At 44.7% G+C, this 21,711-nt stretch overlaps 1 protein-coding gene across 3 annotated transcripts in view; it reads left to right on the plus strand.

The window, feature by feature from the left end:
• Positions 1 to 17,794, plus strand: part of SOBP (sine oculis binding protein homolog) — a 117,666-nt gene extending 99,872 nt beyond the window's left edge. For all 3 annotated transcript variants that reach the window (XM_027796126.2, XM_055809490.1, XM_055809491.1), the window contains 2 exons: positions 1,084 to 3,038; positions 17,447 to 17,794. In XM_027796126.2, coding sequence (XP_027651927.1) covers positions 1,084 to 3,036 — 1,953 coding nt within the window. In that variant the 3' untranslated portion in view covers positions 3,037 to 3,038; positions 17,447 to 17,794. The remainder of the gene's footprint in view (positions 1 to 1,083; positions 3,039 to 17,446) is intronic.
• The last annotated feature ends 3,917 nt before the right edge of the window (positions 17,795 to 21,711 follow it).

The following is a 21,711-nucleotide window of genomic DNA, read 5'->3' on the forward strand; positions in this document are numbered from 1 at the left end:
AAAAATCTCTGTCAGTGGAGTATTTTGAGAGCTAATGTAAATGACAAAAATGGGGTTTTTGTGTGCGTAAAATTCTGTCAGAAAAGTAAGGCACTGAAAAATCTGACATCTGTTTATCTGTTTATAGCTATGGCAAGATTACTCATATTAATTCTTGTTTAAAATGCCATATGAAGGAAAGGCATTTGTGCAAACAAGAGTCATATTTGAATTGTAGATCATGTCTTCACCATCTGTGAGAGCTGTTGGTGTTGCAAAATTAATGTGTTAATGAAATCACAATAATTTCTCTGAAGTAATGGATTCTGAAGCCTAGAATGACTATTTTTTAAACTTTGGTGTCTAGTGGTTTGCAACTGGGAAAACCTTTCACAGCTTAATTAGTTCTGCAGCCTTACTTTAAAAAAAAATTGGCTATGCCTTCACCACACCAATAGTAACACAGAAAAGGATTAAATGGAAAGCAGAGAAACAAAACAAAAATGAGCCTGCAATGCAAACTTTTTGCTGTAGTATTTGAAAAGTTGCTAAATAGGCCCTTGCTTGCCAGGAAGTTTTACTCAAAGTGACTTGTACACAAGAGTGGGCAAACAGCTCAGAAAATAATTCCAGCTTGCTGAAACATCACAAATTGGGACTATTCAAACCTTGCAGAAATGTCCTATTTCCAAGTTTCTCCTTGGAATGAAGGGCAAAGGATGATGGTATCTCAGATGGTAACCGGTGTGCTTAGATTACCACTGAGGAGTAATCACAGCCATACTCATATGGATTTTGTATACTTACACAAGTGTTAAAACAGTTTATGCCAGCTGAGGATTCTTCCCTGTGGTATGGGTATAAGATATATAATGCACTGTATAAGGCAGAATTGAGATCATGGGAGTCAGAGAAGGGAGTGGCATTCAATTCACCAGTATTGTGGAACAAAAAAAGCATAGTTTTCACAAACGTATCTTTTCTTTTTTTTTCTGCTAGAAAAATAATGTACTTAGAAAGCAACTGAAATATGACTTTTTAAAATAACACTATGAAGAGAAGATTGCTTTTCTTACCTGATTTGATTTTATTACTGTGTTGTAGGTATGTGACTGGTGTAAGCACATAAGACACACAAAAGAGTATCTGGATTTTGGGGACGGGGAAAGAAGGCTTCAGTTCTGCAGTGCAAAATGTCTCAATCAGTACAAAATGGACATTTTCTACAAAGAGACACAGGCCAATCTTCCAGCTGGACTGTGCAGTACATTACATCCTCCAGTCGAAAATAAAGCAGAAGGCACTGGGGTGCAGCTGCTGACTCCAGATTCTTGGAATATACCGCTAGCAGATGCTCGGAGAAAAGCCCCATCCCCAGCGTCTGCAGCTGGCCAAATTCAAGGTCCTGGACCATCAGCGTCTACCACTGCCTCTCCGTCTGACACTGCCAACTGCTCTGTCACTAAAATCCCCACGCCAGTTCCCAAACCTATTCCCATCAGTGAGAATCCAAATATTCCACCAGTTTCTGTCCAGCCACCTGCTAGCATTGTGCCTCCCATTGGTGTCCCACCACGCAGTCCTCCCATGGTGATGACAAACCGTGGGCCAGTTCCTTTGCCCATATTCATGGAACAGCAAATCATGCAGCAAATCCGTCCACCATTTATCCGTGGGCCACCTCACCATGCCTCAAATCCTAACAGCCCTCTGTCAAATCCAATGATTCCTGGAATCGGTCCCCCACCAGGTGGCCCCAGAAATATGGGTCCCACCTCCAGCCCCATGCACAGGCCAATGCTTTCCCCTCATATCCATCCCCCCACAACACCTACCATGCCTGGGAATCCACCTGGCTTGTTGCCGCCTCCCCCTCCTGGAGCTCCTTTGCCCAGTCTTCCCTTTCCCCCTGTCAGCATGATGCCAAATGGTCCTATGCCTATGCCACAGATGATGAACTTCGGATTGCCATCCCTTGCCCCACTGGTGCCACCCCCGACTCTACTAGTGCCATATCCTGTCATTGTCCCTTTGCCTGTCCCCATCCCCATTCCTATCCCCATCCCTCACATCAATGACTCCAAACCCCCCAACGGCTTCTCCAGCAATGGTGAAAGCTTCATTCCGAGTACCTCCAGCGAGACACCTGGGGCAAAGCCAACCAATAGCTCTTCATCCCCTCGAGAGTCAAAGCAAGGATCATCTAAATCCTCTGACTCATCACCGAGCTGCTCAGGCCAGTCCCTAAATCAAGCTCAAGTGCTTCAGGAGCACAGTAAAAATGAAGTTGTTGACTTGACTATCAGACCTAGTAGTCCAGTGAACAGTAAATTTGGTTTCCCCAGTGTGCTACAGGGTCCACAGGATGGTGTGATAGACCTAACAGTAGGCCACCGGTCTAGGCTGCACAATGTTATCCACAGGGCTTTACATGCCCAAGTGAAAGTTGAACGTGAACCTAACAGTGTTGTAAATTTGGCTTTTAGTAGCTCAGACAAAAGGAACTGCAGTGACTGCAGGGACAACTGCAGCCCAGTTGATTCAAAAACATTATCGTGCAGTGATGGAGCTCACTGCTGTCCTGTGTCCTTGGCCTCTGGCACACCGGGCCTGGAAGCTGGTGCAGCGGTGTGCAATGTCATTGTGAATGGCACGAAGAGCACGGAGGGTTCCAAGAACCCGGAGCCGCCCCAGGAGCCAAAAAAGCCCCAACCCCCAGAGGAGCTGGTGGTGAGCGAGCTGGAGTCCGTTAAGGAGAACAACTGCGCATCAAACTGCCACCTCGAGGGAGATGCTGGCAAGAAGGCCGGGGAAGAGCCCCTTGCTGGGGGAGACAAACAGGACCCAAACCTTAACAATCCAGCAGATGAGGACCATGCATATGCTTTGCGGATGCTGCCCAAGACAGGTTGCGTGATCCAGCCTGTGCCAAAACCAGCAGAAAAGACTGCTATCGCGCCGTGCATTATCTCAACGCCAATACTCAGCACAGGGCCAGAGGATCTGGAGCCACCATTGAAAAGGAGGTGTCTCCGAATTCGAAATCAGAATAAGTAAAGGTTTGTGTAATCACTACTGCCTTCTGTGTGAATAGAATGAGTATTTTCAGGTATGAGGTCAAACTTCTCCTGTGGATGTGGCCTTTGTGAAACAGAAAGATACCGATTCAAATTTATCAGCACTTTCAGAAAACTGTTGGTATTTGTGTTTTAATATCGTTCTTTGTGTTGTATTGCATCTGTACTTGTCAGTACTCCATCCATCAGCAGCCTCATTACCCTTTTGCTCACAGAACGTTTTGTGATGATGCTGGCTGTGAAGTTATTGTGCTGTGTATGTCAGTCAGTGGTTTTCTGCCTAGGATATGGTTTAGGTCTGGGCCATTAATCTGGTTACTTACTCCAGCCGAGTTATGCAGCAACACAAGACTTCATGATGATTGAAATTGCCCTACAGCATAGCATAGAGCAGGATGACCGAGCTGCTTCCCACTAGCTCAGATCCAATTGACTTAATAAATGGTCATCTCCAACCATTTGTTGGTTGATCTCCAGTCTAATGGTCACCTCCAACTTACTTTGGTCTGCCTCCAGACCACACCCTGGCTTTCAGTTGGGCTGTCCTCTGGGAATTGAACCCCCTCTCCCCGAGCCTTCCTTCCTCAGGTATCAATGCTTAGGGACTGCCTGCTGTTTGGGACCTGCCTGCTGTAGTTTATCTCAGACCTGTGCCGTGGAGCTTTACTGTCTTACGTGAGGTATCTGCCTTTGGTGCAGGTCTCCCACCTTAGCAAAGCAGCTGAGGTTTCCCTCAGCCCTGTGGCTGGTATATGTGTGTGGTTCCTGGTAGGGATGCAAAGGAAGGCAGAGATATGGATAAGTCCGCCAACAACTGTGACTTGTCCAAGAACAATGCTCCAGAGGGAGACACGCACACACCTTCCCCCCAGCCCTTCATTCCCAGCCTACTGAGTTGCTCCGATAAAACAGTTTCTTTGTAAAACCATTAGTTTAATATATGTCTGTGCTTCAAACCCAAGAAACAAGCAAGAAACAAATGTAATTGCATTTGTTTAGATTCACAAGCATGAAGAGCTTCTTTCAGGAAAAGGGAAAATGGTGGGTGTTGCAAGAAATCTGTTCAGCAGTAAAATACTGACGGTTTGCCGGATGTGGCTTGGTGACATGCCAGATTTCATTACAATCCATGGAATATTCTGTAGTCTCCAGTAAATCCTTGTCCCTGGTAGCACTAATAGTGACTGCAGCGGTGCTTGGCACCTACAGCCATAGATAGCAGCTCACACCATGGAATCTGGGCCATTGCAATATCTCCCTGCTCCATCGGTGCAGGCTAATTGCACCATCAAAGATACAGCAGTATAGTCAAGACTCCCTTTTTCTTTGTTAATGCTGCATTCCCTGTGCTGGCTGCAGTGCCAGAAGCATTACTTCCCTTGATCACAAACAGTATTTATTTACTTTCTTTGGTGGAACAGAACCATTATTCTTTGCTCTCAGCATGTGCTGACACATTTAAAAGACACATTTCTAAGAACAGAGGACAACTGTAACATTCTTGGACTAATAACCAACATGCACAATAACTCAGAAGTCAAATGAATATTTAAAATCTTTATAGGTTGCTAGGTCCTGCTAGTGGGGATCCCCCAACCAACCCCTGAGGTATGGATGTACTGTACATCCATCCCTCTCAGCAGCAAGTTCTTTATTGCAAACGCCAGTGTGCCACCTTTGAAGCCTGCAAGATTGTCTTTTCATAAAGGTACCCATGCTTTCACCTAGAGGTAGTGATTTGATCTAGTGAGAAGGCCACTATTTGACTGCATACCTTTTATTTAATTTTAGGAGAGCCATGGTTACCCTTGTTTTCCCACCTTGTTCAAGCTCCCCGTAGCTGTGGTTTGTTTCAAGACAGTGCTAAGACACTTGTACATTTGTGTGCCGACACTGTAGTCAAAAGACAGGCTGCTTCTTAGCATCTGTTTATGCTTGCTTGGACCATCCAGGCTGCAGTAATGCCACCTCTCCGAGGTCACAATCCCAAGAGGGGGTTAGCATCATTCAGAGCTAGTGCCTTAAAACCTCAGAGAGAGTTCTGGCTCCACCAAGTTGTGTATTTTTGCCTGCTGACATTATACATGACATCACTTTATGGATAGTATTTGACAAAGAAAGTGGACAAACTGAACAAGCTATGTTGAAATGACAAGAAGGATGCTTTATCACTCAGTTACTGTCCTCAACTCTTTGTATTCTCTAAATATCAGTAACTGCCACTGTGATTATCCTCAGGAATAACCGTTTTCTGATTCACCAAGAGTTTTATATTCCTTTGTCTCAGTGTAATGGTTGTCTTAGAGGAAAGTTTTCAGGTTGCCAGGCAAGATTAATCTGATCCAATATAGACATCTGGAATGAGGGCACAGCTGAGCTAATTGTCTAAACTCCCTTTAAAATCAACCTAGAGAAGCAGGCACTTCAAAGAGCCAGCTGAGCTCATCCTGAAGTCGAAAACTAAGACAGATCAGACAAATTGTGCCCTAGGAGTGCCTGTTTCTCCCTGCTGTGAGGTAAACTTAGGGTGATTGGCACAGACATAGATTTCCCTTAGACACTGAAGGTTAAGAAGCCCAGCCTAGGTGTCTGCTGTGCCGCTGGGGGTTGTGCAATAGCATAGTATGGCATGGTGTTGGTTATTAGTCAGTCTGTGTTCACCCCCTCCTTCCTCCACAAAAAGAAAAGAAGTAGCCTCTATACAGAAGGGATGTGAGACCAGGGTCCTTGTGTGCTTCAGGGGAAAGAGGATACCCAAAATACTCTGCAGAAATAAACAGCTTGATAACCATCTCATTCCAGTGGGTATCTCAGTGAAATGTGGGTGGGTTTTGAGCCTCTCAAGGCACGCACAAGTGATTTGCGCAGCTCTGATGATTGATTTGAGGTGAGGACTCTCTGGTTTCTTGCAGAGCCCTCCTTTCACTAGTGCTGGTCATAGGCAGTCCAGAGGAGCTAGGGGGGCTGCTTGGATTTCTGGCCTCCCAGCAGTCTATCTGTGAAGACTGTGTAGGGCTCAGAGCCTGCCCATGTCTGTACAGAGGTGATGAGCACAGGGGGCAGAGCAACAGTGCAGCCTCTTGCTCCGCAGCCCTGACCTCCGCCATGCCCGTGTTTCCTCCTGCCTGGGGCTGGGGAAGGGCAGAGGTAAACCCCTGCTCCTTCAGCAGTCTGATTGTGGGGAGGATCCCTCACGAAAGACTCCCAACCTCATAGAAACTCTAATAAAATGCAAAGAGGGTAAGAGCTGCACTAATAATTGTGTTGACTTGTGCCCTCAGAGGTTTGCATCGATTGCATTGGCCACGCTAACCCAGGAGAAGAAAAAGCCCAGAGAACTGTCTTTTTCTCTCTTGCTCCCTGCCTACCCTAATTGGAAAATCTGAACATATTGCCCTGATGTGCAACTTTTCCTGGATTTTATTCCTCATCAAATTGTATGAAAAGAAGGAAATCAGCTAAATGATTTTACGCTAGAATTCTGGACAGACAGATTGAATTCGTGTAATAACAACATGGACTCTCTTAAAAGGAGTCAATGCAAGCGTGACCTTTTCAGGCAAGTTGCCAAACTCTGGATTATTTAATGTACCAGTTACTTGATTATTGAAAGTGCTAATCAGCAACATAATCCTTGATGTTAAAGTTTAGTCTCTCCATCAGGGTGCAGACTGTCAAGCTGTTCAAGCTTGATGCAATTTGAAGAACCAGCAAAAGATGTCTCAGTGCCAAAGTCCTACCATGATAAAGGAATGAAGCTAAGAAGAATATTCTGTTGAGTCTTATTTTTTCAAGTTTGAGCAACGGGAGTTTCTAAAATTAGCAGTGTTAGCATTGTCTGCCTCCATGCTTTATGTCCAGGCGGGATCGGTTTTAACCCTCCAGTTTTGGTGTCAAGGTTTCCTAAAGCAAATAAATGAAAACACTAAGGTCTGCTTGGATTTAACATGACGGTTATGGTAAATTAAATGAGAAAATTAAGTGGCACATGCTACCCTCACAACCAGCTTCTCTGTGTGTGTGTGTGTGTTGCCTAATCCTATTTGGGGGCAGAGAGGTAAGAAAAGGAAGGAGTTTTTCTGCTTGTGTCAGCAGAGTTTCTCCCAGAAATAATCGAAATAGTAGGAGTATGGCCACCTACAGAGCCAACCCGTATGTCCTGGGGTCAGCATCCACTGAGTTATAGGCCCAGACCTCCAGCTATCTAGTCCATACATTGTAGTCGTAAAAATATACAACATGCAGAACGCTCCAGTTCAGAGCAGAAGTAATATATATCCCACTGTGAGCTCCCCTGCCCATTATGGTCCAGCACAAGATTTCCTGCTCTGGTCGGGATTCCTGAGGCAAGGGGCATAGCTATTAACCTCCCTTTTTGCCTTAAGAGTTTTTATCACTCACCTGTCACTGTAGCATCTATCTACCAGCATTTTACCCTGCCCTGCATGCTATGATCAGGACAGATTTTGACCTTAAAGGTATACTTGAAAACAGATTTCTGTATTTAAACACATTTTTATGCTAGTCATCTTCGTTGACACAGTACTATGGGCCAGAGCCTTAGCTAATTTTGACTGGATTTAGTTCCATTGGTGCTAAACTAATTTAAATCAGCAGAGTAATTGGACTCATACACTTAACACCTACTCTTCTGGTTCAGAAGTTTTCCTTCACCTGGCTTCTTATGAGCCTACAGAAATTTTCCATTTATCCAAAGAGGGAGAGGACAGACTGTTAACACAACAAAGCCTTAAACACATTTCCTTGGAACTGAAACTTCGCCCTTGAGAGCTGCCTGGCTCCAGCAGTGTGATCTTACGTTTCAAAATTGCCTGTGTAGCTTCTCAGATATATTAAATCAGAAAAAGGATTTCCCAGGGAAAAAGAAGGAAAAAAAGAAAGAAAAAAATAGGTCCTCAAAGTGGTGAAGTATGAAATGACATACTTCTAGGGTAGCTTTCAGCTCCCACATGTTGCTGCCGGGGTGTGGGAGCGCTAACTTCCGTCTCAGTGGCAGTAAATAGCAGGCTGGTGGTACGCTGCCGTAGATGACTGCACTCTCTTTGAATCAAAGAAACAAGTGTTGATTTCTGATGGGTTTCTCTTGCTTTCCTATAAAACCTCCTAGGGCATATATTTCAAATATGAAGTCTGATTCTTGAGCCCAATTTAGAAGATAACTACACCTGGTCTGATTTGCAAAGGTAGTGAGCGTCTAGGGCTCTTGGCGAATGAAACAACAGCCAGGCCTTCAGCCAGCAAAAACCACCATAACTCAATTGACAGACCAACAGAAATCTGCAGAGCCTGCAGCTCCTGGAGACTGTAGCCTACCAGAAGCTAGGACCACTGACTTCAGAGATCATTTCGATGCTTATGTGCCCTTATTAGTTTTAATTGTCTTGTGAAATGAAAATTATTTGATCTGAAATAAGCATCTAATCCGTGCCATTCTCTAAGGTGGTACAACCCACACTCATATTGAAATGACGAGTTACTTAAAATTCTTTGCCAGGCTTTAAAGACTGACCAGGCACTTTCATACATATAAGGGCTAACACTCCTCTTATATAAGGTGATGCAAAGCAGATTATGCTGCATTCGAAAGTTAAGCGTGAAATGGGTGTAGGGGGAGATTGTAGCTCTCCATCAGCCTGTTCTTGCACTGTCAAGCTACCAAAGTCAGTGGGCAGGGGAAGTTTATGGGGGAAAAAAGCACAACTCATGATTAAATACAGAGTCCCTAACAACGAAGACCATAGTAAAACAGACAGGCACGCTTCTAAAAACATCATCTGAGACAACAATTGCCTTTACATTCAGAGGCTGAGATGCTGGACAGTAAGTGTCTGATTGGCCCTGAAATCTGATAAGGAGCTAAGCACCTAATAGCCTTTGTGAAGCCTGACCCTGAAACAATCACGGCCAACTTCACTGCAGAGTGGTGAGCTCTGAACAACTGTGAGGAGCTTCTAAACTATTGCTCGGTATTACGAGCAGCACCTGAAAGTGGGTCAGAAAGAAGCAAAACACTTTTGAGGACTGTAGTTGTGAAAATGTTGGACATAATTAGCAGTGACCAATAGTTTTTAAGGTAAAATTAAATTCTTGTTAAAAAAGCAGTGGGAGATTCAGGCAAAACAGAAGCAAAGCTGTTTGAGCAAGAAATCACAAGGAAATTGGACTGTGGCAAACAAGCCTTTCTAAAGCCCGTTTTGTTTCCAGATTACCTGCTGAGTCTCTCCTGACTATTTTTAGGTCCCATAGAGCAAAACAGGCAAGTTAAGCACATTCCTGGGTGCTTCCATTAGTCAAGGCCTCACAGCTGAGACCTACTAATTGTTACCTCATTTAAACTATTTTGATAATGAGCTGCATTTCACTCCTGGGACCAGAGGTTGTGTTTGGAAGCATGTGTGATTATCTCGTGAGAGCCGTGAATCGAAGTGACCTCTGACATTTTGCAGAACCCTCAACTATTCAACGTTTGCTTCTACCATGAAAATTACAGCTAATTAAATATCTGGGCTTGATCCTGTGCAGTACTGTGTGCACTCAGTGCTCAGTGCCTCTAATGCCAGTTGAATGCCCTCGGCACGTTACAGACCAAGGTCCTGCCTCTGACTCATTTGCATGGCTTTACTTCCCCAGACACGATTTTGGTATTTGAAAAGAATGGTATTTCTGTGCAACATGTGTCTCAATTTGTAATGATATCCTCCTTGCAGCTGGCTTGCTTTTCCAAGTGTTTCTGAAACATTACTGTCTTACATTTGAGCCAACCTACAATAACAAATTATCTACAGGCAAAGAGGCTGAACTGCGTTTGTTGAGAGGACACCCCACTCTCTGCTGCACTCCGTCTTCCAGTCCCAGTTTCAGACTTCCAGGCTGTGTACTGTAATCATCTTCTGTAGAAGCACACATTTCCAAACATGAAAAAAAAATTAAAAAATTTAAAAGAATAAGAGTATTAGGGATTGGGTAGTGCAGAGTGAAATAAGTATTGAGTTCCGACCTCTCTGGAAAGATCTGCATCCCATCATTGGCCAATTGATATTGAAACCTATGGTTAGAGCAATTTTCAGCTATTTATTTGGAGCCCACGTGGTTAAATGTAAAACTTTGAGTTGCCTGCTTATGCTTCAAATATTTATAACCTTTCATAAACCACTTGTGCTGCCATTTCTAAGTTGCTTATCCAAAAAGAGGGGAAAAAAACCCTTTCCCACAGGAATTCTCCAATTGAGAGATGCTTGAACACAAGCAGCAAAATAAGATACATGATGAAACCACTGAAAATTTGAATTCTGACCATAAATTTCAAAGGTCGATTAAAATGCCAATTCAGTTTTATTTGAAGCCATTTACCAATTATTGCTGAACTGGTTGTCTTGGTGGTAAAAATATTATTCCTGTTTTCTTGAAGTGGGAGGGGAGGTGGGAAATAGGGAAAATCTAAAACGAGGATTGGGTCCAATGCATGTTGCTCAGTGTCCAGCAGTGCTGGGGATAAGGGAGATCCCCAAGGTGCCTGGCACTGCACTGAGGTCTGTGCCAGGTCTCATCTGCTTGCTCCCTATGTGTTCTAGGTGGATTTTTCCTCTTCCTTCCCCCACAGTATAATCTACCTGACATTTTGGCCACCTGAGCATGCCTCCTTGTTTTTGCATGAGTCTACATCTGCTCTCGCTTAGGCTGAAACGAACCAGGATGGAGGCTGTGAAAACCAGGGAGAAACTCCGTGGGGACAGTGCCAGGCATGCAGCCCTGGATGGTCACAGACAGAGGGGTTGTTTGTGGGAAAATGGGAAAATGTGGATTGCTTCCTGATATGGGATGTTGAAACTTTTCACTAAAAAGATTCAGTGCTGCTTCTGCAAAAGAATATTATTGTTGTTGTTGTTATTGTTGCAGATTGTTGTTATTGTTATTTTGTGGTCCACAGTAGCATTTCAGATTAAAAAGCCAGGCCCAAGTGTAACCCAGGTGAGGATGAGGACTGTCACAGGGAGATATGGGCTGTTGCTCAGCAAGACCCCCATCCCCACCCTTGGTCCTCCTCCACGCTGCTACCCACAGTTATCTGCCTTTTTCTGGCTATTTAGCTGGGTTTACTGGAGAGATCGGCTTGGGAAAGAAAATTGAGAAGCACCTCAGAATAGCCAAAAGACTCGTGGTTTGGGCCCACAGGAGGCTGCTGAAATTCAAGTTGAAGTTTCTATTCTATTCAGACAAAATCAGAGGCTTAAAGAAGGGTTATCACATCGCAGTGGTTGCCTGTTTTCAGGAAAGGAGAGTAGAAACTGCCTGGATTTGGGTTTCCTTCTGTTTGAGTTTTTATGTTTTGATTTTTTTGTTTGTTATTTTTTTGCAAAAAGATCCTTGCAAAGTTTCAGCTTTATCCGAGCGCAGAATGGGAGAATTAGTTGACAATTTGGCAGGGTTTTTTTTCAAAAGGAAGATCATATCTGCTGTCACATCTGCACATGAAGCATCAGTGGGGCAAGGCAAATTATTTACAGGCCTGCCAAATACACTGGTGCTGCACTAACTGGAGGGCAATGCTGCCTTGTTGTTGTGGAGATACACCCAGTTACCCCAGTATAAAGCAGGCTCTGCTTCAGGCAGGCTCTGTGGGCTGCTTTAGGGGACATGGCCAGAGGCAGTGGGTGCTGCAGCTGAGAGTAGAAGTCCAGAACTGTGGCGGCATTTTCCTCTTTGCATGATTTGTGTACATACCTCAAAATGCAAACTAGAGATCTCCCTGACAGTGGAAGCCTGAAGAGAGACGGTGCCATGGGGCTGGGCTGGAGGGCTGGCTGACATTGGGTTTGTCTTTAGTTCAGATTGAAAGTGAAGGGGATTTTTCATGAACTCACTGAGCAATTGTTCTGTAAAAGGTTAAACCACAAGAAACTTCTTTGAAATGGTGAAGAATTGTATAAAGAAAATATTTAGAGAGGTTCTGGGGAGACTGCTACATTGAAAAGTAGAAAGTGGTATAGGTGGGGAAGGAAGGATGACAGCAGTCGAGAAACTTGACAGCAGCACAGATGCTGGAGTCTAGGAAACAGCCCAAATGTTCAACATAGCCTACAAGACTGGTCTCCTCTGCCTGTCTCCAAAGTTAGTGGATAGAGAGGCTCTTCCCAGGTGCATTTCAGAGCACCAAACACAGTGCCTGCTGTGGAGTACCCCTGGCTGTGGGAAGGAGAATGAGGGCACTGGTCCCCCTAGGTAAAAGTTGACGACCCCCTGCCTCTCCTGTACAAGGAGAGGAAAGGAGAAAGCAGTGTGATTCGGTGGGGAGCTGCTTTCTCAAAAAGCTTGACAGTGGTGGGACCATGAGAAAATGGAAATTTAAAATGCTGCAGCTTGGGTTCCTGGTGGCAGCTGTTTTGCCCAGGAGAAGCCAAACCTGAAGGGGAGAGAAGGTGCCGTGTCCCCTGGGTTTGTGCAGAGCAAAGTTTGAGTGGTAAAGTTGCGTTGCTGCTTTGTGGTACTGGGGAGGGTCTGCAGCAGCCCAGGCCATTTCCCCAAGTATGTGGCTGCTGTCTGCTAAATTTAGGGAATGCTGTTCCCACTGGCTATGAAGATGAGCTGCATGCTTACCCAGACCAAGACTGTACTCTATTTTGGGGGGGGGGAGGGGGGGGGGGGGGGCACTGTCTTTATGGAAGTGTATAATGGAGGGAAGAGACTCCTTTTCCCTGTGCTTTATGCTGTATTCCTACCATGGAGCCTGGGACTGGAACAAAACAGTCAAGAACAGACTGTGCTGTTAGATAGCTGGGGTTTGAACAATTGTCAGCATTTTTGGAAGAGGTAGGAAGGGCTTCATTTCTCTTCAGCAAATTGGCTGCCTGATAAATCCAGGAGTGCAGACCCCACATCTTCTTGCTGATTATCAGGATCTCTTCCACAGTGATGATTCCTTTTCTCCCTCTTTGTAGAGGTGCTTTTCCCTTGAGCCATGCAGGACCACAAAGGAGAGTCTGGAACTGTATTTCCACCGTTTCCTTCCTACATGACAAGGGCATGGTGACATACATGCCTGTTCCTAAGTTCACTAGCTAGTTTCAGGGTTCAGTTTAACATACATGGAATTATTTTAGCGAGAGATGGTACTAAATGTACCAGCAAGGGGTTGAACATAGATGTAAACTGATGAAACTTCCCTAAAGGCTTTTCTAGCAATAGATGCAGAGAAGCAGGAGTCAGTCCACAACAGACCTTCTGCTTTCCAGTTCATGTTTCTTTGTCAAGGTCCTTCCCTCAGTACAAGGTGACTGGATGTGATTGCAAGCATGATCTCTGGTGCATCCTTGAAACAAGTCAGTCACAGAATTTGGGGTGACTAAGCTGTCCCTACGACTTCTTCTGCCTAGGCATAAAAGGAGAGCAAATCCCAAGCCTCTTCCCCAATGCATCCCTTAAAGTCACAATGTCTGCTCACATTACAGCTCACGTTTCACTAGTTGGGAGAACCTGAGTTGCATATCTGACCCAAAGCTGAGAAGGATCCATAGCTTAGAAGATCAGAGCAGAAGGTAAACACCACCTTTGAAATCAAAGGTTAGTGCTTAAGGACCCTGCTTGTTATCCCATTCGTGCTAAAGGCCGCCACTGACTCTTGCTATGTGGCATCCTTTCAGTTAGCTCATGGAAAGATAAATCATCAAGTATTCAAAGGGGAAGGTTTTAATGAAGAAGCTTGAACTGCTTTAAGAATTGCTAAAAAAAAAATAATAACAATTTACAGAACTATTACAAGTAACAGATGATTCCAGAGAGTGTTTCCAGGGCTGAGCTTGCTCCCATGCTGACTTTAGCTGCACTCTTGTGGTTTAGCTTCAGAGCAGTTTCCCTGAGAAAATAATTGCAGTGCCTTTACTCTAGGGCCATGCATGTCCCAGATGAACTAGGCCTCTTTTAGCACATCAGCATTCATTGTGTCTGGGTGAATTAAGTGCTGTGCTAAATGATGGAAACTCTGCCATGCCAGCCCACATGAACAGTCCCTTCAGCCTTCCCCACCCAGTCTCCACTTTTTTCTGAACAATAAGATGTGAATCTGGAGACAAATGTTCAGTGGAGAGCAGAACTGGGGGGAAGCAACCATGGAAAAAACTAGGGGGGGTGGGGGTGTGTCCATGTGCACGCATGTGTCCAAAAGCATGTCAATGTCATGGGCCCTCTGAGGAGGTGGGACATGACTGGGGAGGGCACTGGGTAGAAGCAGCTCTTTCTGGCGGCTGTCACTGCCAGCAGGAGCGTGCTGCCAGTGTGGCAGTGTGGGAGCGGGCACGCAGGTCTGGGTGCTTGGGTGTGCTGTAGGTCTGCAGCAGCGCTGGGGAAGGGTGGGCTAGCTGTAGGAAAGGAGGAGGGAAGCTCACTGGGGAGGCTTTGCCCCAGCTGCCAAACTGTCCTGCCAGGCTCTAACTGTGTTGTTCCAAGCAAGGATTTAAATCCTCACGTGTCAGGGCATAAACCAAAGAGGAAGCCCAGTGTCGGTGCAGGCTGTTTCATTGCTGCCCGTTGCTCAGGTTATGACTAACAGCCACAGAGGTGCAGCTCTCGCCTGCTGTCCAGGGGAGTGCTGCATCACTGTCTGAGCCCACGCAGACGAGCCTCCAAGTTACCTGCTTGAGCTGGGTCATCATCCAGTTATTCACATTTTCCTTCCCCACCCCTTGCATTGACAGTAGGGCAGAAATAAGCCTTCCTACTTGTCTTTCTGTCATCTTTTCCATGCTGCCTCCTGGGGTTGGAACTACAGCCTGCCTTTGACTTCTAGGTGGTCTTCCAACCCAGGATCAGCCCAGCCCTGCTTAGCTTTGGGAAGCAGGCAAAACACAGTGTGCTTACCTCAGTGCAAAAAAGCTCAACACCATGGCTTTATGCTTACAAAAATTCTTCTTATGTGGCTCATTTTATTTTTTTTTTGCAATTTTTTTGTCTGATAAGCAATATTTGATGTGTGTTGAAGGCAAGATCATCTGGGGTGAAGAGCATATGTTGCTCTCCTAAAAGTGTTTTGTTTTGAGGGGGAGATATAAATAGATGACTTTATTGTACTGGCCATGCACGCTGGTGTTGGCATGAGGTGTATAACATCTAACTATGAAGTGGTGATGACTAGTGTGCTCTCATTTCTTTATAAAACTTTGCATGCTATGCCTGATGTGGATTTTTATTCTGTCACTTGATCACTACAGAGATGCATTTATCAAACACAATTCCTGGCATATGAGCAAATCAACAAGGAAGGCCCTTCTCTCCCATCTGCACACCCTGTTGCACTGGGCCGGTCTGCAGTAGGGGAAAATAGGCAGGACTTAGAAAGCTAGCTGACTGCTTCATGCAGAAAACATCAAGAGCTAGTGAACTTCTTTATGTCCTCCCTCCCAAATCACTTATCACTCTATGCTATGCCATGCCATTTGAGACTGATTAGTGAGGGATGGAAATTCGTTTCCGTTGATGTATGGAAAGAGAGGAGCAGGCAAAATACCTAAAGTGCAGAGTGAGGTTTCATGCAGACATTACAGGTTTTATTTTCTCTGCTTCCCTTTTTAGTTAAACTCAGAGCAAGATTTCAAGCCAAAAAGTGACAGAAAGCAGTTGTGTACTTTATGGGGAGTACTTTGTAGGTGGATACGTCCCAGCTCTCAGTCTAGTTCTTGTCCACAGCTCTCTGTACACACAAAGCTGCTCATCCTGCTGGGCACACTGCCTGAAAGCCCAAATGTTACTCCTTATTCTAGATACAGTGGTCTCTGTGCTCGGGGAGTTTATGCTGGTCAACATACTCAATGTGCCTTCCAGTCTCTGCCTTGGGAAGGGTGGAGTTTTGGCAGGAGGATACAAGCACAGTGATGAGAGGGATCACAGAGGAGCTGGCGTGAAGGGAAGATCATGGAGCAGACTGAGAAGGAACATGTGCCCCAGCACCAAAATTAAGGCTGATAAGTACTTCAGAGTTTCAGTCTGAATCTTTAGGGGACAGCAGATCCCATCCAAGGAGACGGAGTCCAAAGCACACCATGGAGAGGGAGAGGACAGTCCCTGCTGGACAGTCTACATGGTCAACTGATAAGGGAAGCAGAAGCCTGCGAGGCAAAGATGTATCACCCAGTAGCCCCTAGATTAACTCAAGCATTAGAAGCTTATCACCACTGGGGTGGTGTTAGTTGCATTAGATTGATGAGAAAGTGATTTGGGTTTTCAAAAATGTAATTCCAAAGATTTTCATGAACTTGGCCTTCACCACTGGAAAAGCTCACCTTATTTTATGGGAGCTATCATGCAGCTTTCTGAAGGCCTCAGATTAATAGAACTATGTTTGCTCCAGTATTGTTCACCAGTCAAGGCACTGGTGGACTTCAGAAGGGGCTTGCCTAAATAAGTCCTGTGGGATACATCCCTTTTGTGTTCTAAAAAATGAGAAAAGAAAGAAAAGCAGTCAGAATGTCTGATCAGGTAACAGGACCTGGAAATGAGGACCAGGATAGAAAAAGGGAACAACTGGGAAGTTAAATTATTTGCCTGATTCTATGATTTGCTTTAGCAAGATCTGGAGGGGTTTGTTCTCATGTCACACATGGTCCAGGGAAAAGTATGTGTTCAACACTGAAGATATCAGCTCTTGGTAGCAGTTTCCCTCAGGGAGAGTAATGCCTAGTTCTGCTTTGGGTCCTAAAATGCCTTTATTTGAATTCTGTTTGTCATGCTAGGCAGTGTCAGTCCCCATGCTCTGCTGGTTGTGACCGCCTGGCTCTGTAGCTGCTATGGTGCTGGTACAAGACTATTTGCAGGCCATCCCAAGAGAGTATCAAGGAGGTTGTGAGGGACTCCAGCCTGACCTCCCTCACTGCAGTTCAGTTTTGTTGTGTTGAGCATACATCTCTCTTTTGTATGACTACAAATCTGAGGAAAGACCAAGAGGGGCATCTTTATTTTGCATGTGTAGTACACAGGGTACCTACAGGCTTAGGTCTGTTAGTGGGAGAGGCGTATTTTCATGGGATTGGAGCTCTCTCTGGATACTGTCCCAGTTTTTCCGTGAGACCGATAAGCCCTGCGGAGCTGCACACCAGCCCATGCAGTGAGATGTCTCTGGGGAGCCCTGGCACATGCGCTACTCCCTGTCCTATCTCCATCCCACATGCTGGAGAATCTTGGCCCAAATGCTTCTCCTTCTCTGACTCCACTTTCCCACCTGTGCCATGCAGAGAGCAATACACCCCAGCTCTGTGAAGCACACTGAGATCAAGGGGTGAAGGGTGCTGTGTAATTGCAAAGTATTATTATTCACCTGTGCTCTTGTAGGATGAAAGGCGCTCTATGGAACCCAGAGAATGAACTATTATTGTATTGATTTCCAGCTTTTTATCACAGGAATTCCTCCGTCTTCCTCCCCAGAAACCTCGGAGGGTGCATGTACCAACGGCCCTTGCGGCAGGAGGCCAAAGCGGTGTGCTCGTGTCTCATGCCCGCTGCCCACCCAGCATGAGGCTGTGCGTGATGCAAGCTCAGGCAGTGCCCAGCCCACCTGTGACGAGCCTCCCACCACTCGCCCTGACCACCTCTGCTTGTCTGCTTTGCAGGAACACGCGCCAACAGGGTACCTTGCATGGAGAAAGGGAGCAGAGCAAATCACGTCACTCCACCGAATGACACCAGCTGGTCCGCTCACCACACACTCTGGCTAAAAGTCCAGCAAAGAAAGCAGCTTCCCATCACGAAGCCCCTCCAAGGAAGCCTCGGTTCCATGGGTGCCTTTGACCCAGAAGACAGCACATCATGGACCCACACAGTGTGCTCAGCATTCCTGCGACCACCCCTCTTCTCCTCCAAGGAACACTTTTTCCTCTTGGTTTCTTGCTGGGGGGGATTTTTCGCCCTGGTTTCAAAAACCACACGGACCAACATAGGTACTTTTCCCTTTCTGACTTCAAAGTTCAGATATTTGAGACTGGACAATGATACGTTTTTGGGGTTTTTTTATTTTTTTTTTTTTTCCTTTGAAAAACTGCTGTGGTTTTGCTGCTACACTAAGAATCGTGATTTGCATTGTATGGTTTTGGACCTATTCAAGTTTTGATGGGGGAAAGGGGTAATACTGGAGTAGCAACGCTTCAGAGTCATCTCTGTCCTACCCATGATGCACTTTTAAATGAAGAGTTAGAATATTTTATTGGCTAATATACTTTCCTTGTTATTTTTACAAAGGCCACCTTTATCCTTTCTAATGCCATATTTTCAGTGTTACACTTTTATGGCTTTTAATTTTTGATTTGACAGATGTAAGAAGCAGCATGAATAGTTTATACTGTGGTTTTTCAGAGACTGAATGCCAAGAGAACTCAGTAAATGTTTATTCTTCTCAGCTTTCTCTTTAAATTCCCCTAAATAGCGCCCCATTTGGGAACAGAGCAAGAGTGTTGAACTAAAGACCAAAATTCCCTCAAGGTGTAAAATAATCTGAGGGGAATATTTGCTGGGCGTCACAAAAGACTTGGATGAAATTTCAACCCTGATGGTTTTCAGTGATCCAGGAAGGCAGTGAGACAATCTCTCCATATGCATAGCCCTTTCATGATAATTAGAATGGTATGGACAAACCAATGAAAACAAGGGTAAAGTGAGAAAGATCCCCCATGATTCTGTTTCACTGTTTGCTTTCTCCTGTCATGGTTAAGAGAAATGTGCAATTCGATCCTCAATCAGTGGGTGGAGGATAACAGGGTAGAATTTACTTGTGTGCACTTGTACAGTTGTAGCCAAGAGTCCAAAAGTACACTAGAGCATGTTATACTGGCACTGAATTGGTAAGAGAGTCGTGGAGTATCCCATTCTGACAAATACACAAAAAAAAAAAAAAAAAAAAAAAAAAAAAAAGAAAAGGAAAAACCCACAAAAAACCCACAAAAAAATAAAAAAGTAAAAAAAAGTAAAAAAAAATTTCAGATCACCTTGTGATTCAGTGTAACTGTTTACTAACTCGAATAAAGCAATTGTTCACTCTTGAGTGTTCAGAGTACACCTTTTCTATAAGGCTGCTGCGGGGAAGTGAGGAACAGTTTGCAGGAGCAGTGTCTCTGACTGTGTCAGCGGTGTTGGGAGCAGGGTAGCAGAGTCGGTTGAACCAGAGCCTTGTAGTGATGGTGCACTATGAGCACTATGTATATACTGTATTTCTATATTTTCCTTTGTACAGATTCACTTAAGTCAAGCTACTGTTTTACAGGTGCTCCTTATTTATTAGAGCTGTGAAAGCTTGGAAAACACACCGGGCGAGTAAGCTCGCTTTTTAAAAAAAAAAAAAAAAAAAAAAAACAACAAAAAAAAAAGGGGGGTGGGGTGGGGAATCCAACAACTCCTGAGTTTAGGGAGAGAGCTCAAAGAGATACTGATGAAACATCTTCAAGAGAGCAAGAATCTGAAGCACCCTCAGTGTGCTATGCTTTCCTTTTGGGCTTGCAACACTTTTCTCTCTCCCTGACTGGTGTCAGATTTATTAAAACAAAATAAATCTCCAAGAAAAAAAATGCACTTAAATGTGCTGTTGTTTTATTATTATTTTTTCCTTTTTGTGCATGCGGTTATTCATTCCTCTACATGCCTGGTCACAGACCAAACAAAACTCAGTCTGAAGTCTCGGAAAAATATGTATAAGTGTTCTTGAAGGCTGTATCTATGTCCCTTCCATTTTCATGTCTCCCTTGCCACTTCTCACTTTCTGCAGTGTTTAAGGCATGGAAGGGGGGGGAACCCCACAGTTAGAACAGTGCAGAGTTAGGTCTTGGTCTTAGAGAAGAGCCCTGGATGGATGCACTGACTGCAGCAGCTTCATTCATTTCAAGGGGATCTGTGCAAGCTGTTTGCTCCTGCTGCATTTGGGGCTGTGTATGGAGCGTGTTCCGCCTGCTTTTTGTAAGGATGGGGTTTTTCTATGCATTAATTCTCCCCTTGAAATCAAGCCTAGGTTCTTCAAAGTACCAAACTCTTCCCAAATGCCCCCAAACGCTGCAACAGCAACAGATTTGCAGGCCCCGAGCTATCTCGCAAAATAGCATTTGCTTCCCAGCTCTTGGCCAGCACAGCCAGCACTGCTGATGGAGGGGTTTGAATGTCCGGTGAGCTCTGTAACTATTTGACTGATTTCATTAACCAGCCATGTAAGGCAAACAACAACAGGATAAGCATGCCTGCTTGGAAGGGCACATAGAGCAAAGCTTGTCTCCCTAGTAAACAGCTTGCTGCATCTCTATTTATTCATCTGAACTTGGCTGTAAAATGAAGGCCGTGTGTATTGATTTTTCTTTTGTCAGTGGTCCAGAATTGTTAGCACACATTTTCACTCTTCTGAAAAACAACAGACTCTTTAGAGAAATCTTTCTCTCTTGTGAACTGCTTTTTCCAGAAATGGAATCAGCTTGTCAAAAATCATCAGGACAGCAGAGGTAGAGAAAGCGATCTAGGCTGGAGCTGGCTTCACACATTTCCAATGATCAGAAACTTACCTTAGCTTTCCTGAAAATTTGCCCGCCTTACACTTTCTTAACAACTTACCCTAAAACTCAGAATCTGAACAACTGCTTTGGACAGTTGAATCAGTTCATTGTTTGCTATTTTAAAAATACCTCCAGCTGCATATCTGGGAAGAAATATCCAAGTACACATAAACCTTCAGTAAAATGTAGACCAAATGGTACGATACATTATGCAAAAGAAACCTGCTTTAATTTTGAAGCCAAATCTATCCCTTGTACGATGCCAACAAAATGAACGGAATTACACAAAGGATGTAAGAAGGTCCTTTGCAATTAATCGGAACCCAGCAAAGGCTTGCAGAATGGTGCTTGCTCACTGCTGACATTATTTATTATGCACTAAGACCTAATAGTCAAGCCAAGCTCTTTCCTGGATAACTCACCGTCAAGGAGCCAGACAAAGAAAATCCTGATGCACTGGGAGATACAGGGGAAGGTTCTTGTATGCAACAGCAATTGCTTCAGCTCTTGCACACGTACGGTTTTGAGATGCTGAGGCTGTCTTCATGAGCAGAGAGAGGCAGCTTTGCTTCAGGTCTCTAAGCAGCCAGCCCTGCGTGCTTCCCTTCGCACTGCCAGGGCAAAGGGGGAGTTTGCTGTGATCGAGATGCATGGGTCCTTCTGCTGGCACTGAATTTTTGCTGTCCGCAAGAATTTTACCCTTGCAATAAGAGGGGGTCTGCCTGCTGCAAACACTCTGCATTAATTTCCTCCTCTGTTGTCTTAGATGATTTTGAGGACTTCATTTTTTTCAGAACTACCACACACATCAGTATTTGAGTGGCCCAATTCTGTGAATAAGAAGGTCCCTCAAAATGAAAACATTTCATGCTTTTTCTGTGCTAAATGATAGAAATAAATTTGCTTTGTTCAAATAAGCGCTGTGCGCCAAATTTGCAAGGATGCTTATCCAAGTGAGATATCCCATTCTGAGGTCCATATTTGGACACCCAAATCAACACTCAGCCAAACACATGCATGAGGCATTTCAGTGCCATTTGGAGTGTCCATATATAGAACTGGATGCCCTAACTTCATTGCCTTTGTTTTAAAAATAGGCCTGGAATATGTAAAGGCATCATTTAATAACAACT

Source organism: Falco peregrinus, chromosome 7 (assembly GCF_023634155.1).
Source record: "Falco peregrinus isolate bFalPer1 chromosome 7, bFalPer1.pri, whole genome shotgun sequence".
Classification (NCBI taxonomy): domain Eukaryota; kingdom Metazoa; phylum Chordata; class Aves; order Falconiformes; family Falconidae; genus Falco; species Falco peregrinus.